Here is a 17,995-nt window from a genome sequence, read left to right as displayed (position 1 = left end):
CTTATGTTTTAATCCTCATTTTTCTCTCTGAAAAACCTAGGATTGTCCTTGCTTAGATGATAATTTGGTTTTGAATTCTTCATATTAAGCTAAGCAAAACCATGCAGTATCAAGTGGGCAACAATATCTTATTCAATAGAATTCTATCCCTTTACAAACATTTATGGGGAGCTTTAAAACTTCTTTATAAATGCAAATTAAGTCTTAAAGCAAGATTATAACAGTGAAATTCTGTTTTAACCTGATGGACACCAAAATGACTTTGCTAAATTTAAACTGCATTTCAATGGAAACCCATGGTCACTGTGGAACCAAAGGGTATTGAGCCTGTTGTTTGTTTGCTGTGATCGTTTGCAGATAAAGCAAGGGAACACTATTATTTGTGTCACAGTGCATGTTAGCCTTAAATGCTGGGAGAAATCCTACAGCTGCAAGAACTCTTTAATTGAGCCCAGAGTTTCTCAAACTTGTGTGACCATGAATCAGTTTTTTGTTTTTTATTGCTTTTTTCTTTTCTAGTTTTGTTTTTTATAAATACTTTACATTTCAAACACTGGTGTTGCAAGAGCGTGTTTTCGGAAGCACTATACCACTTTCTACTTTGAGGGCATTTTCTTCTCACTAAACATACTGCAGGGTAGGACAGGGTTGGAGGGGGCAGGGGACGGAGGATTACGTGGCTGCACTTGCGGATTTTTCTCCATACCACCCTCCTTAATTAGGATTACCAGTATTAGCCAATAAGAATACAGGATTCTCAGTTAAAACTGAACTTCAGATGAACAGCAAAAATGAATTTTTTTTTGTATAAGTATGTCCCATGTGATGTTTGGGACCTACGTATACCAAAAATCTATTCATTGTTTACCTGATTTCTGAAATTCAGTTTAACTGGGCACCTTGTACCTTGTCTGGCAACCCTACCCCTAATCCATCGCCAGGGAGGAGGAGCTTCTGGTCGTCCTGGTTCATATTTCGAGGCATTTAATGGGGCTTTATGACTAAGAAGGAGTGCTGGAGTCAAATCACAAGCCTCTGCCCCCAAGTTTGTAAACAGTCTCTCCATGAAGTTCTCTTATTTCGGCCTCTTTTTGTGCTACGCTTCCTTACAAGGACCATGAGTAATATCCTGTAAGACTAAGATTTAGGACAAATGGAGATGCCTTGCCTGAGCCTTAATCCTAAATCTCAAACTCAAACCTAGGTTTGCAGAAAGTCTTGCTTTGGGGGTTTTCGCACCAACAATAATGAGGTGCCCTTTTTCTTATTTCTGGACCAGCTAGCTATAGATCAATGCATGCCACTCAGTAGGCTTAATATAAGCTATTGCAATCCCTACAACTATTATTCTTATTAGCACCCTAAATATCTGTATTGACAATATTGCAATGGTTGTGTAACGGTTTGGGGGTGGGAGTCAGTGTACTCAAATGCCATCAACACTCATCTCTCTCTACTTTAGAGAAAAGGAGAACAGACCACCAAATAGAGATTTGCACACAGACCACAATGACCCCGTGGTAAGTCTTGGGTCTTCTTTCTTGCCTGGGATCTGGGAATTGACCACTGTGTTCACCGTGTTAATTTCTAGAAATCATAAAACCCCAAAACTTGATTGACTGACCAGATGTTCTAAGAATACTTAGGGCTGGACACAGGAACAAGTTAATTTTTTTTTTAATCTTAAAAAAAGAAAACACCCCAACTTACCCATAATCGATTTCTTACTTTTTTTCCCAGCTATTTTTAAATAATCAAATCACCATAGTCTCTATAGCATTCTGGAGATTACAGGGCTTGTGAGTCATATCCTTATTTACAGGAATGATGAGGGAAAGTCAGCACTTCAGCATTTACTCCATTTTTGAGAAGTGAACAGGAATTAAAAAGCTCAGGGTGGCAGGAGGAAAGCTGTTTAATACATAATTTTACCTTGTCCTACTATTTCTTTATCTTTCCCTTTTCAAGACTCAGACCTGAGAGAACTGCCACTGCCCAGACACGTCCAGTGACAGATACAATATGTTAGTGTAGCAGATGGCAGACACATATTCTTCCTTGTTTGGCTGTTAAAAAACTTGATTCCTCCTTTTTTTCACACTAGCTCAGTCCTTCTGCTCAGAATTTCTTGTCTTAAACTTCTTAGTCCAAAAGAACAAAAAGTTTTTAAAAGAGAAACTGCTTGGGGAAAACTTTATTTTCCAGCTTGTGTGACTCAGACCATCACCTCATGGCCGTTACTTACTGTAGCCTCAATAATCTACTCTCATAAAAGCCTCTTCTTTTATCTCCCTTCCCCAGAGCTGTCTGAGAAATGTGAAAATAGGAGGACTGATTAGGAACATTTTCAAAGTTTCAGGGAGCAAATTGAAATCGATATGATTTTAACACTAGAACTTAAAACCCCCCTGAGTATATAAGACACTTTTCTTTTGGGGAGCATTTGTTTCTAACCATGGGAAATAATATATTCCCCGTTAATTAAAACATAGAAGGTTAGAACTGGAAGGGTGTTCAAAGAAGCTAAAGTTTAAGGCTATCAGCTTTGTGGGTGATTTCATCTCTGCCTTGTGAACATTTCACATGTGTGACATGATCTGCACGTCCATCTTTGATTATTACCATTCTTTAAAAATAACATGGACAGGTGGAAAATATTGTCTCAAAAGTTCTAACTGCTTAAGAATATTCTCTTACGAGCTGTGAGTTTGGCAACTTTGAAACATGAAATAAACATTAAAAAACAGATCATAGAAATCTTCATTAAAAGGCAGGATTATTAGTGTCACTCAATTAAATATGTTAATGATGACAGCGGAGGTAAATTCTGTCTTCTATTCTAAGCCAGGCCACATGATACAATTAAGGGTTTACCTTCTCTCTAAGGAGAAAAATAGTCACTAAAATGACTTCTCAAGTAAAATGTATATAATACCCTATACAAATAACCCTATCAACTGTATAGCTAGCTAAATCTGTATAGTATAAATAACGCCATACAGTATAGCACTCTAAGCAACTTAAAATGAAGTAACTTAACAAAGAAAACCCTTGAAACATGTTACCCTAGAAGATAATGTGTTAACATGTTGTCCCTGTCCTTGAAAGTCTTCAGTGGCCTCCTATTGTTTCTAGGATTAAGGCCAAAATTCTTAATGTGATCTTCAAGGTCCTGCCTTATCCTGCAACCTCATCTTGTACCACACTCTCCATACCTCTTGGGGCTCCCTCCAAGTCTTTGAACATGCCCCAGGGCCTTTGCACATGTTTCACTCTGTCTAGACACCTTCCTCCTCCTGCCTTCTTTGCCTCTTTAGCTCTTACTCATCCATCAGATCTCAGCTCAGTAGTCACCACCTTGAGAAAGTCATCCCAGACTCTAAATCTCAGTTAGATTCTCTTTTGTATATGAACTCATAGACTATATTTCTTTTCTGTTTGGCACTTACCTCATTTATTTGTTGTATTTTTTTATCTATTGCCGCATAAAAAATCACCCCAAAATTTAGTGGCTTAAAACAGCATTTATTATCTCAGAGTTCCTGAGACTCAGAAACAGGAGCAGCTTGGTAGGTGGCTTTGGTTCAGAGTCTCTCACGAGGCTGCAGCCATTTGCAGCTTCACCTGGGATTGGAGGACTTGCTTCACAGTTCACTCATGTGGCCTCAGGTCCTTACCACATGGGCTTCTCCGTAGGCCTGCTGGAGCCTCTTCAGAACACGGCAGCCAGCTCATCCAGAGCAAGTGATCCAAGAGAGAAGGGAGGAGAAGGAAGCTCTGTGTCTTTGTGACCTGGGCGTAGAAGCCACATACTGCCACTTCTGCTTTATTCTGTTTGTCACAAACAAGTTAAGTCCACCCCACACTAAAGGGGAAGAGAAATAAGCTCTACCTTTTGAGGGGATTTTTGGATATATTTAAAACTACCCCAGGTAGGTAGTTAAGTAAATGTTTACCTTCCCTACTAGACTAAGGATTCCTTGACTACTAGACCCACATTCCTGTTGTGCACTGTTGTGTCTCTGACATCTTCCAGAATGCCTGGCAAAGTACAAGCATTCAGAGAAAGAAAGAAGGAAAGAAGGAAAGAAGGAAAGAAGGAAGGAAGGAAAGAAAGCAAGAAAGAAAGAAAGAAAGGAAGGAAGGAAGAAAGAAAGAAAGAAAAGAAAGAAAGAAAGAAAGAAAGAAAGAAAGAAAGAAAGAAAGAAAGAAAGAAAGAAAGAAAGAAAGGAAGGAAGGAAGGAAGGAAGGAAGGAAGGAAGAAAGAAAAGAAAAGAAAGAAGGAAGGAAGGGAGGAAAGAAAGAAAAGAAAGAAAGAAAGAAAGAAAGAAAGAAAGAAAGAAAGAAAGAAAGAAAGAAGGAAGGAAGGAAGGAAGGAAGGAAGGAAGGAAGGAAGGAAGGAAGGAAAGAAAAAGAAAGAAAGAAAGAAAGAAAGAGAGAGAGAGAAAGAAGGGAGGGAGGGAGGAAGGAAGGAAAGACGGAAGGAAAGGCAGAGTGAGGGAAGGAAGGGAGGCAGGGAGGGAAGGTAAAAAGTCAATTTGCATTTGAATCCCAGCCCTGCAAAACACTGTACAAATTATGTAACCTTAGTTTCTGGCTTTGGGGAATGGGGATAATTATAGCTACCTCTCAGGCTGTTCTGAGAATTAAATAATACAGCCTATATGATGAACCTGGATTTTTCTGGTACAGAAAGGGCTCATTAAACATTACTTTTATTCATCTTTTTGCTTCAATGACACCTGCCATCCATCCCAAGGCACGTGGATTCTCCTTCTCATTTTGTCTCTCCCAACCCTACTAGTCTGTTCCTCCAATCCAGTTGCTGCCACTCTCCCTTGTTGCACAGTCCTTCCTATTAGCCTGACAATTTCTGGTATCCATCCATCCTGTACACCACAACCCTATTCATTGTCTTCAAGACCAGACCTGACCATTCACTCCTCTTTTCAAAATGTTTATTTTGTCCAAACTCTCCCACAACCAGGGCCCAGTGGAACTTCTCAACTTAATTTGTCACTATTCCCCTACATATACCCTCTGAGAAGACTATCTACTGCCTCCCAAAGTGTGGAACACTGGGATTGTGTCATTCATTTTTGCTGTTATTCTGCCTTGCACTTGGTAAGTAAATAGTAAACTTCTGTTGAATTGAATTTGAATTCCAGATCCCTTTTAGTTCCTTGTTTGTACTGAGTTAATGATACATCCAAGCCCAGGTACCAGAATGACATCAAGATACCAACATCAATGAGAAGAGAGTGGGCTTTTAGTCACCTGTAACCACATTCTTTTATGTCTATGTAAACTAAATGGCCCACAAATAGCAAATTCTTTAACAGAGCAGTTACACAGTATAATGTGGGTTACATTTTCTTAAATTCTCTAAAGCAAGCACTTCATCTTAATACTAATAGAACCTCTGTGCTCATTTTTAATGCTCTATAAATTTTTCATTATTGCTAATAGCAAGAACATTGTAAATATATTTGAAGATATAAAATTCTTAAATGATTCTGTGTTATACAGACGATAGGCAGCGGTAAATAAGATTGGAGGAAATTTGTCAAATGAATGAAAAGATGAAACTGACAATATAAGAAATTTTGCCTTTAGGTTTCTCTGACAATGCTACAAAAGTAGATGTTTTTATATTTTTAATGAATAAAAGTCTGCTTAAAACTCACCCTCCTATGTTGAATCACTATGCTGTATACCTGAAACTAATATAATACTGTAAATCAGCTATACTTCAATTAAAAAATATTAAAACACACACACACCTATAGAAATGCTTACTTTTGAGTTATGAATAGATATCTTTTGGAAACAGTAAAATTCCAGGCTGAAACTAGAACAGATATGAAAACTATTTACTCAGTGTCTCCTTGACATAATAACAGAGTGTTCAAATATTTTGACCTTGTAAAATTATTTTCATTCTAGTAGAGCAGAGAGATTTTGCAACTATATTTCCATGCCCTCCCCTCCCATTTTCTATAAGGTGCCATGACTGCTTGAATTCTGTAAATACGTGTAACCCTCTTCAGATGGGCAGTGATCAACAACTAATCGTTGTATTTAAAGCTAGGTAACTTACCCTTCATCCTTCCATTCCATTGGCCTTAGATTTATATAAATTTAGTCAACAAGTCCTTCTTTATATTAGTATATATAAGCCTTGGGGTTCTTTTAAAAAGAAGGCGCTACCAGGATAATAGGGACTTTCACCTTTAGTTAAATGTTAAAGCAGCTGAAAGGTGAATAGGCTCACATAACATTCAAACGTTGAGAGCTATTGAAAAGCTTCATTTTACAAATGAGGAGACTGAGGTTAAGGATGCTAAGGACCTTATGGACACACACCATATGACAAGAAACCCATGGCCCTGTATCATGTTTCCACTTGGCATTTGCCCAGCTGCCCAGTGATTAGTCTAACCCAAGGTGCATCAACCTCTGTGCCATTGGCATATTGGGCCAAACAATTCTTCTCTGTTGTGATGCTGTCTTGTGTATTGCAGGATGTCTAGCAGCATCCCCAGCCTCTACTCTCCAGATGCCAGTAGCACCCACCCCCTCATCCTTGTCGTGACAACAAAAATATCTCTAGACTTTGCCAAATGTCCCTTGAGGGTAAAATCACCCCCAGTTGATAACAACCAGTCTATCCCAGGCCATCTTATTGCTTTAATCAGCTATTCTCTTTTATGTTTTCTGGGCAAATACTTTAAGACACTAATGACCATATTCAGTATAGAGCTCTGAGTTATTTATATGAGAAACCACAGTCTTACAAGAAAAGGGACTTCACCGCTTTTTTGGCACTTCCAAATACAACTAAGAACAAATTCTGACTAGGGTTAACCCATCCCAACTTTTAGCATAAATTGAGGTTAAGAAAGAGACAAAATACAGACTGAGGGTTTTGATCTATGTTTAATGAAAAAGAAGTTACAGGAATAGAAATGGACATAAAACAAAGAGATCAATTTGGAAAACTATGGTGATAGATAGAACAAGGGAAAAATCATTTTAATCTTAAATTTACTCATATATTCTTATTAATCATTGATCCAAAACATCTCCTTAAATCCAAAACAGAGTAATAGTTAGAATTTTACTGTTCAAATTACTGGGCTGTTTTCATGGGAACTCACCAAGGTAACGTCCAAACAATACTTTTCCATTTCTCCCAGAACACACACAAGCAAAGGCAGAGATGTTTACCACGAGGTAACGTAGCATGGAGAAAATGCAGCCTTATCAGCTTTTTATTACAACAGCAAGTTAGCACTGGCAAATGTGCTTCTGGCACAAACATGCTTTCCGCTAATATTTTCATGAGAAAGATTTTATGATATGCAACCATTTATTCTTAGTACAATCAATCATTGAGGGATTAAACCTAACTCTGGTGAACATAAATATATTTGGAGAAGTTTCTGACAGTTCAGATTAGAGCACCGTAGAAATATTGAAGATGTGAAATTTTAAAATACACAGATAAGAAACTGCAGTGAGCATCTTATTAGTTTGTTTCATGGCTGAATTCTGTTCATGATTCTTAGTAGAATCAGTCAATGTTCTATCTCTATCGTTTTCTACCCAGATCTACAGTATGATCGTATCTTGTTAAATAAGAAAAAAAAATATCTTTGGAAACGAATTATGATCTCTGAAAACATCTGGTAATAGGTTTGTTTCAATTACCTTATTTAAAATAAAATAACCCTTCTCTCAAACTATATCAGGCAAGCATTAAACTCGTTAGTATAGACGTTGGCCATGTGGGTAATAAGGAGAAGCAATAGATTTTACTCACTATCCCTTTAAAATAAAAATCTTTTGGCCAGTGCATAGCAGCCACCAACCTCTTATGCTCACATTGAATAATTTCAAGTTAGGACGAGCCCTGTCTCTTCTGATACTGTATTCTAAGTTTCTCCAGTTGTTCTATACATTGGGACTGGGCCAGCTTCAATGTCCGATTCTCCTCTGTCAGTGCCTCAAATTCCCGAGCCAGCTGAGCGGCATCCAGCTTCTCCTTTTCTGCCTGATCCAGCTTGGCAATGAGCTCCTTTCTGAAGATTCAGGGGGGCAGGTGAGGAAGAAGCATAAAACATAATGCAAACAAATTGAATTATACGCAACAGCATAATGGAAGTCGAATATGTCGTTCTACTCTTCCAAATTTTACCCATCTCTGCCTGCCTCCTTACTTTTATTTTTCCAACTTCACAAATGTTAGATGCCTTTATTTTATTCCAGCACCTCGTCTAGATATATCCAAAATATTAAACATATACCAGCGCAGATACAGAGAACAAATGTATGGATACCAAGGGGGAAGGGGGGAATCAGATGAATAGGGAGATGGGGATTGACATATATCCACTATTGATACTATGCAGAAAATAGATAACTAATGAGAACCTACTGTACAGCACAGGGAACTCTACTCAATGCTCTGTGGTGACCTAAATGGGGAGGAAATCTAAAACAGAGGGGATAGAAATACACATAAAGCTGATTCACTTTGCTGTACAGTGGAAATTAACCAAGCATTGTAAAGCAAAAATACTCCAATTAAAAATAAATAAATAAATAGAAATAAAATAAACATATACCAGCAAAAGCTCAATAAGTCCTTTGACAGTCAAAAGGGGTGATCTTTTAAAGAGTACAACAAATTGTAAAAAATTATGACTATTTTGTAGGAAAAAACCAGAAAAATTTGTTTATAATTTAAGATGCTATTGTCTTACAGGTAGGTGAATCATAGTTTGTCCCTTACCTAAGTTTTGTCCTTCAAATTCAGTTATTATCTTCTTTTGTTTTCTATTTCTGAGTTTAACAAATCTTTACTAGGCAAAGTAACAAATCTTTATGAAGAAATTCCAGTTGCCTCCTGCAGATATTATTTTCCATGTCTTTCCCTAGCCCTTATATATATCTTGTCGCCCTAACTAACAAAGCAATATCTCTATGTTTGGTGCTGTCCTGACTCCTGAATTTAGGAAGCAAGCTAAGGTTATTGGAGGGAACTTGTAGTGATAACGCCTAAAACAATAAATATTTGTAAATAATTCATTGATGTAAATACACATAATAAGGAACTAAAGATTTGCAGTCTATATTTAGATTTAATAAACATGACAACCCAAAACAGGTCCATTCCCCTTATATGTGTCAGTTAATCCTAAACTAGACTTAACTGAATTTTCCTTTGCCTCAACATAAGGGTATGTCATATTTCTTTCTCCTCTGTATGCAAAAGTGCAGAGACCTGGAAGACCACTTGAACCAAGTGATTAAACTTGACATCATTAGTAATGAGACCAATAGATGCCCCATGCATCACAAAAGACACAACATCTTTTCTGTGGTATTCCTGCCAAAAAATGCACACATCAGACAACCTCAAATTGAGGGAAATATTACAAAAGCATTTGAAGCCTGTATGCTTCAAAATGTTAAAACTGCTTCATATTTAGAAAAACTAAAGAGAAATGGCAATGAAATGCAATGTGCAATTCTGGATTGGAAAGAAAAAAGCTGTGAAGGAAATTATTGGAAAAGTGATGCAATTTAAATATGGCCTGTGAATTAGATAATACTACTGAATCAACGCTAAATTTCTTAATTTTAATTATTGTATTGATGTCAAGTGAGAGAATGTCCTTGTTCTTAGAAAATACTCCCTGAAGTATTTAGGGCAATGGAGCATGAGATATATATATATATATATACACACATATATATAATTGTATATGTGCATGTGATATAGATAGACGGATAGACACCCCATCTCTCTAAGAGAGAAAGAGAGAGAGAGCCCCAGTAGTATGTAGCTTTGGGAGAGGGAGAATAAAGCACAACTGGGGAAATTCTTCATAATTAATGAATGCAGTAAAGGAAGTATGAGGGTTCTTTTTACCATTTTTGTAACTTTTCTGTAAATTTGAAACTATCACACAGTTGCCCCAGGAAAAGGATAAAAAGCAAATCAGAATAGAAGTTCTAGTATTTTCTTCCTGCATTCAACAGACTGCTTTGTGTACACAATTTGGTGACCACTGAGCAAAACCAGGCACGGGAAAGAAAATGCCCAACAGGGACAAAGGGAAGATAATCTGGAACATTCATATGCATATACACAAGGTTCCTTTGGGCTCTTATTGATCTTTGAATCTTCCATAGTATTTGGAATATAAAGGCTCCCAGAGATAAATTAGAAGTTTGGGATTAACATATACACACTACCATATATTAAATAGTTAAACAACAAGGACCTACTGTATGGCACAGGGAACTATACTCAATATCTTGTAATAACCTATAATGGAAAAGAATCTAAAAAAGAATTTATATATATATATATATGTATATATTTGTATAAAACTGGATCACTTTGCCATACACCTGAAACTAACACAACCTTGTAAATTAACTATACTTCAATTTTTTAAAATGGTTTAAAGAAAGAATATAGGGAATTCCCTGCTGGTCCCGTGGTTAGGCCTCCGCTTTTCCACTGCAGGGGGCGTGGGTCTGATCCCTGGTCAGGTTCAGTGCGGCCAAAGGGGGGAAAAAAAAAGAATATAAAGTCTCCCAATAAATACTTATTGAATAAATATAATTGAAGAGTAAGGTACCTCAGAGACAACGTATATTTTAAAGATGAGGAAACAGAAACTCAAAGTGCTTAATATAATTGGAAAAAGTCACACACCTAATAAGAAGCAGCCATGAATCGAACCTATCCTTCTGATTAAATGCTTAAGGTTCTTTGCCTCTAAACATAGTTTAAGCAATAAATGTCAATAATTAAATATTAGTAACGTTTCTTATGTAACTATCTTAAAGAAATTGATTAGTAAAATTTATGTAAGTAAAAAGAGACATGCCTCTAAATCCCTCACCCATCAGATCATCTACTCCTGTTCTTTTCTTCCTTTCAAATTAACTGTGTCACACAAATAATGGCTACTGTCCAGGCTCCATATCTGACCTCATTTAAAATTCCTGAGGATATCTGTTATTAGTTTTGACTAACAGGGAAAATAAATCACAGATTTTACAACTGAAAGGAATGGTCATGATTGTCTAATCCAATCTTCTTGCATTGGAGAAAGTCAATAATAATTTCTTCCTTACTGGAATCAAGAAGACTCAACTGATAGGTTTCTAAATTAATTTCATGTATTTGATAAGCAGTTACACATCTATTTAATGAATACTGTCAAAACGTCTGTTGCCTCCTGTCCAAGACCTATTTATATAGAAAAATTGATGCTCATTCATTAGCAATTCATAATTAAACCCCAGCACATCAACCTACAAAGATAATCTTATAAATAGATGATCTGGGGAGCAAGTCAATATGTACAATTGGCTAGAATGTGGTCCTGCCTTTGATTTCTTGTTTATCATTTCCCTTCAGTGTAATGTGATAAAGGTGTAGAAGATCATCATTACAGGAATCTTATTTATACCATAGTTTTCCAGATGATGTACCTCAACAGTGAAAAGGTCATAACCTTGGGTCCACCATAGATCATCTGCTGGCCCCATCCTAAGCCACATGCCTGGATAAGTTTTTATTTGCTAAAACAAATGGGGGAAGGGGAAATCCAAGTGAGTTGGTAAAGAGAACTAAAACTTTCTGCAAACTAATTTCAAAATTAAGGAGATTCCTTATGTTGTAGGAGGTTGGGAAATGGATTCATCATTAGTACAAGTATTTCTCTGTTTCTGGAAAGACCAGAACTCTTGGAACTTTCTAAGTTAACTAAAGACTTTTATTTGGAAAAGACAAAATCCTAGGCAGTTTAGTCCCCAGGAGCTAAAGCGTTTTGAATAATAATGTAACAAAGGGTCTTCCCTGGTGGCACAGTGGTTAAAAATGCACCTGCCAATGCAGGGGACATGAGTTCGAGCCCTGGTCCAGGAAGATCCCACATGCCGCAGAGCAACCAAGCCTGTGCGCCACAACTACTGCGCCCGTGCTCTAGAGCCGCGAGCCACTACTACTGAAGCCCACGCACCTACAGCCCGTGCTCCTCAACAAGAGAAGCCACCGCAATGAGAAGCCCACGCACCACAATGAAGAGTAGCCCCCGCTCGCCACAACTAGAGAACACCTGCGTGCAGCAATGAAGACCCAATGCAGCCAAAAATAAATAAAATTAAATTAATTAATTTAAAAAAATAATAGTGTAATAAAATACTATCTTCATCATAGGAGAATTTTAGCTTAAATTGTGATTTAGACTGTACTGTTAGTGGTTCTTGAAAGATGTGTGTTCTAGCACCAACATTTATACACAGGAGAGGAGTAGATGCTTCAAGATGACATAAAGGATGTGAAAGTTCACCATCATCTTATGCAGGTGAAGAAACAATAAATGGTATTGAAATGGAATTTCCAAAACACAGTCTAGACTTTGGTATTGAAGCCCTACAAATGAATGATGCAGGAAGAATAAATTTACCCTATCTTCTGGGAGCCAAAGGGCAACACCTTACCTTTGCAGGAAGAAGTAAGATTTGCTCTAGAGTTTCTCAGCCTTGACACAATTGATCTTTTGGGCCAACTCTTTATGTTGGTGGCTGTCCCAGACATTGGCATTATAGAAGGTTTAGCAGTATCCTTGGCCTCTACTCCCCAGATGTCAGTAGCACCTCCCCTCACCCCACATCATCACAACCAAAAATGTCTCTAGACATCGCCAATGTCCTAGGGATAGGAGGCTGAGGAATCAGTCTAGTGAAAAACCCCTACTCTATAGGAAATGGAGATTTCCACTATCAATCACCCGAAAAAGAGTTAAATTCTGGGTTAGGAATAAGGGGAAAGGCAAAATGTTTTCCTCGTTCTGTTTTTTGTTTCCTTATTTTAATTAATTAAGTAATTTTATTAAAGTATAGCTGCTGTACAATATTATATAAGTTACAGGTGTACAATACAGTGATTCACAAATTTTAAAGGTTATATTCCATTTATAGTTATTATAAAATATTGGCTATATTCCCTGTGTTGTACAATATATCTTTGTAGCTTATTTTATACCTAATAGTTTGTAGCTCTTACGTGCCTACCTCTATACTGCCCCTCCCCTTTCCCACTCCTCACTAGTAACCACTAGTTTATTCTCTATATATGCTAGTCTGCTTCTTTTTTGTTATATTCTCTAGTTTGTTGTATTTTTTTAAATTTCACATATAAGTGATATCATCAGTATTTGTCTTTCTCTTAGACATAGACTTAAAATAACTATGATTAATATATTCAAGAAATAGAAGAACAGATGATATATTTCAATAGAAGACTGGAGTCTACCAAAAATATCAACAGAATACATTAATTGAAAAATTAGATGAATTCCAAGTAAAATCTAGAGTTTGTTAATAGTAATATATCAATGTCAGTTTCTTAGTTTCGACAAATGTACCATGGTAATGTAACATGCTAACGACTGGGGAAACTGGCTGAGGGAAAAATGATTCCTCATTCTGCTCCCCTAAAGATTGGAGTTTCTTTCCTTAGCAAGAGAGACAAAATTAAAGGCACTCTCACTGAAGAGAGGTAAATATTCTGTCCCTTTTAATGTGGTTCCAGGCAGAGAGGATTAGGTGGAGAGATACCTGGGAATGAGATTCCAGTTAAAAGACTGGACTGCCTATAATTAGGTATAAAAGGCCCAAATCATTATGACTGGGGCATAAATGGAAAGTGTAATCTTACAGTCTAATGAAATCTGGTATATTGGGATTTCACATAAAACTAAATCCTCAAACAAAAGAATCCCCTTGTCCACACGGGGAGGGGGAAGGGTAAGCTGGGATGAAGTGAGAGAGTGGCATGGACATATATACACTACCAAATAAAATAGATAGCTAGTGGGAAGCAGCCGCATAGCACAGGGAGATCAACTCGGTGCTTTGTGACCACCTAGAGAGGTGAGATAGGGAGGGTGGGAGGGAGATGCAAGAGGGAGGAGATATGGGGATATATGTATATGTATAGCTGATTTACTTTGTTATAAAGCAGAAACTAATACACCATTGTAAAGCAATTATACTCCAATAAAGATGTTAAAAAATAAAAAGAATCCCCTTGTCCACACCTCTGCCTCTGAGTGAAGAGCCAAGACAGTTCTTTGGTCCTTCTACTCATTCACTTGACAAGTATTTGTTGAAATCCTATTGCAAACCAAGCCCTGTCCTCAATTCTCTATAGACTGTTAGTCTCGGGGGGTGTATCTCCACTGTTGGAAAATGAACTCAAAACCTATAAATTATACAAAAGGCATCTTATCCATATTAGACATCTTAGGAATGAGGATAGAACTTTCCACACATTACTACATACCCTGCAAACACTTGTGGAGAAATACCTCAATTTATTGTTTCTTTATGACAGTGGAAACCTGCTTTCTGAGGGCTGTGTAAAGATTTAAGAAAAATGTGCCTGGAATAAAAAAGTGAGGTTTGGTTTTCAATGTTTTCTAACTGCGGTATCGTTTTGCAAAGAAAATTGTACCCTGAAGTGAAGCAAATAAAACACATAAAATTGAACTTCCCCTGTTTGGCCCTTGTACAGTACCCCGCCCCCCCCATCACGCTCACCATCCCCAAACTCTGAGAGGTTTCCTAGAACCCAGTTTAAAAGCCTCTGCCTTCAGGAATGCCCATAAAGAAATAAATGTTTCTGATTAATAATAAAAACCACTTGTTGGAAATTTCAGGATAAAGTAAATACCATGACTAAAAACAAATCAGAATAGGGCTATTTCTAGACTATGCCTTTACAAATTACTTGTGCTCCCTTTTCCTCCATCCTGATATGTTCCCCTCAATGAAATGTTGCTCCCTCAATCATCATTTTGTGTATCTTAAAAAAGGCATGAAAATACAGGTCTTATACTGATTGTGGTACTCTCATATGAAAACAGTTTTCTAATGTTTTGCAACTAAAATTATATACAACATTTTTAACTCAATAATAAAAAGACAAATAACTCAACTTAAAAATGGGCAAAGGACCTGAATGGACATTTCTCTAAGAAGTCATAGAAATGCCAAAAAGCACATGAAAAGGTGTCCAACATTTTTAGCTATCAGGGAAGTGTAAATGAAAACCAGAAAGAAACATCATTTTACACCCACTAGTGTAGCTATAATCAAAAAGACATAATAGGTGTTGGCAAAATGTGGAGAAATTGGAAACTTCATACATTTCTGATGGGAATATAAAACGGTGCAGCCACTCTAGGAACAGTCTGGCAGCTCCTCAGAAGGTTACATATTGGGTTATCATATGACTCAGTAATTCTACTCTTAGGTACACACCCAAGTGAATTGAAAAGATACATCCACACAAACACTTATACATAAATGTTTGTAGCAGCATTATTCATAATAGCCAAAAGTACAGACAACCCAAATGTCCATCAACTGACAAATGGCTAACTAAAATGTGATATAACCATATAACGGAACATTATTTGACAATAAAAAGGAATGAAGTACAGTCATACCTCATTTTATTGCACTTTGTTTTATTGTGTTGCACAGATATTGTGTTTTTTTACAAATTGAAGGTTTTTGGCAACCCTGCAATGAGCAAGTCTATTGGCACCATTTTTCCAACAGCATTTGCTCATTTCATGTGTCTGTGTCACATTTTAGTAATTCTTGCAATATTTCAAACTTCTTCATTATTATTATATTTGTAATGGTGATCTGTGATCAGTGATCTTTGATTTTATTATTGGAAAAAGACCATGATTCGTTGAAGGCTCAAATGATGATTAGCATTTTTTAGCAATAAAGTGTTTTTTAATTAAAGTTTGTATGGTTTTTTTTAGACATAATGCTATTGCACACTTAATAGATTACAGTATAGTGTAAACATAACTTTTGTATTCACTGGGAAACCAAAAAATGTGTGGGACTCTCTGTTGTAATACTCGCTTTATTGTAGTGGTCTGGAACCAAACCTGCAGTACCTCTGAGGTCTGCCTGCACTGATGCATGCCACAGCAAGGATGAACCCGGAAAATATTATGCTAAGTGAAAGAAGCCAGTCACAAAAGACCACATACTGCATGATTCCATTTATCTCAAATATCCAGAATAGGCAAATACATAGAGACAGAAAGTAGACTAGTGGTTGCCAGTGGCCGGCGGGAGGGAATGGGGAGTGACCACTCAGGGGTACAAGGTTTGTTTCTGGGGAGATGAAAATGTTCTAAAATCGTGATGGTGGTTTCACAGCTCTGTGAGTCTACTGAAAACCACTGAATTATTTTTTAAGCCCCTGAATTATTTCTTTTAAGTTATATAACATTTTTCAACCTGACTTTTCTAAGATTTTATCTTTTTCTGACAGTCTAAGTCAATCTTTTAAACACCGGAACACCTCGCACAATTTTTCATATATAAAGCAGAAGAGTGGTCTCTCCTCTGAACAAGATAAAACACAAAGCAAGTTTTACTAATGGTAAATCTATTTGTAGAACTAATTATAGTTTAACCATATATTTTTTAAACTGCCAGACAATTCAGTGATAAATATCAAATGCCATAAAATATCTGTACCTCACTTCCATGAGTTTCCATTACATACACAAAACCTATATGTGTTCTATAAAAATGCTTAGAATATTTATTGAAAAAAGTATGTATACATTTTATGTTACTATATAAGCAATTATATAAAAAATACCTATTCACATCCAAAAGGCCTAGAAAAAATAGACAAAAATGATAGTAGGAGTTCTGTAAAGATGTCAGAATTCTTGGTAAATTTTTAAAGCTTTCAATAAAATTGTCATTTTTTTTCAGTTAAGAAGAGAAAAATTTCCAATGAAAGTAAGAACAAGCTTTTTGCATATCACTGGTCAATAAGCCAGAAGCTATTCTTTAAATTAAATTCATCCCATGCTGAATTTGTAATCCCAGAAAATGTTTGACTGTCTTTATCCACCCAACAGACATGATTTAAAACAATAGTTATAATCAACTCTTCTCCCCTCCCCTCTGCGAAGTCTCCCAAACTAGGTCCAGGGAGACCCCCTCTGGAGATGAGAGAGAAGTTCAGCTTAACCTGTGCCCACATGGCTCCAATATTCAAAAACTCTCTTTTAAAATACCTGATTTAGTGACTCTCTGTGTGTCCAGCATATGCTAGCCAATCACTGGAAGCAACATAATCAGCCACACTTTATTAAATGATGGGGAAGAAATTCTCATCCAAATCATCAAAAAAATGGAGAGTGAATTTACTTGGGTCAAATCCATTTGGCCCAATTTATCTGGCTTGAACACAAAGACTATTCAGGAAAATACCTGTTGTAAGATGAATTTCTGCTTCAGTAAATTGTTAATGAAAACACGGATCACCCATAACCCTTGGAGGACCAAGTTCATTTATTTATAGATATAAAATATAACCCTACTTTGAATTTTAACAATTTATCTTAGCAATTCTTTATTGCTGATATTGACTCCATATTTTAAATACAGACAATACAAATTACAAATTTAAAAAATGCATACATGGAGGATATAACAGTTTCCTATCATCCTATCATCATCAGCTACTGTAAATCACCCCTATTCGTATTTTACCCTACGTGCAGCTCCCTATTCAGTGATTACGATCCAAAGAGATGTTAAAGGTGATCCAGGTCTGCAGAGAACTATACATAGTCAGAAAGGACAGAAACTTCAGTGGATAGCTATTGATAACACTAGCCCACAAAAAGTGCCCAAAGAATCATTCCAGTGAATTTTCCTTCATCCAGGAAAAGCACGGATCACTGTGGGATGGTTGGGCTAGGGATACAGGTTAAGCTCTTTTCAAGGATAGCATTTGGACAGGTGAAGAGGAAGGAGGGAGACTCTATACTGAGAGCCTGGTGTGAACAAGGGCACCGAGGTGGACAAAGTGAATAGGTCAACGTAGCTGAAGACGAAGGATGAG

At 36.9% G+C, this 17,995-nt stretch overlaps 1 protein-coding gene across 3 annotated transcripts in view; it reads right to left on the bottom strand.

Moving 5' to 3' along the window:
- Positions 1-6,920: 6,920 nt before the first annotated feature.
- MAP3K7CL (MAP3K7 C-terminal like) overlaps positions 6,921-17,995 on the bottom strand; it is a 39,851-nt gene continuing 28,776 nt past the window's right edge. For all 3 annotated transcript variants that reach the window (XM_067737291.1, XM_067737292.1, XM_067737293.1), the window contains one exon: positions 6,921-8,084. In XM_067737291.1, the coding sequence (XP_067593392.1) occupies positions 7,904-8,084 (181 nt within the window). In that variant the 3' untranslated portion in view covers positions 6,921-7,903. The remainder of the gene's footprint in view (positions 8,085-17,995) is intronic.

The sequence above is a fragment of the Pseudorca crassidens genome, chromosome 5 (genome assembly GCF_039906515.1).
Source record: "Pseudorca crassidens isolate mPseCra1 chromosome 5, mPseCra1.hap1, whole genome shotgun sequence".
In the NCBI taxonomy this organism is placed as follows: domain Eukaryota; kingdom Metazoa; phylum Chordata; class Mammalia; order Artiodactyla; family Delphinidae; genus Pseudorca; species Pseudorca crassidens.
The sequence above is the reverse complement of the archived record's forward strand: the minus strand, read 5'-3'. Positions and strand labels throughout refer to the sequence as shown.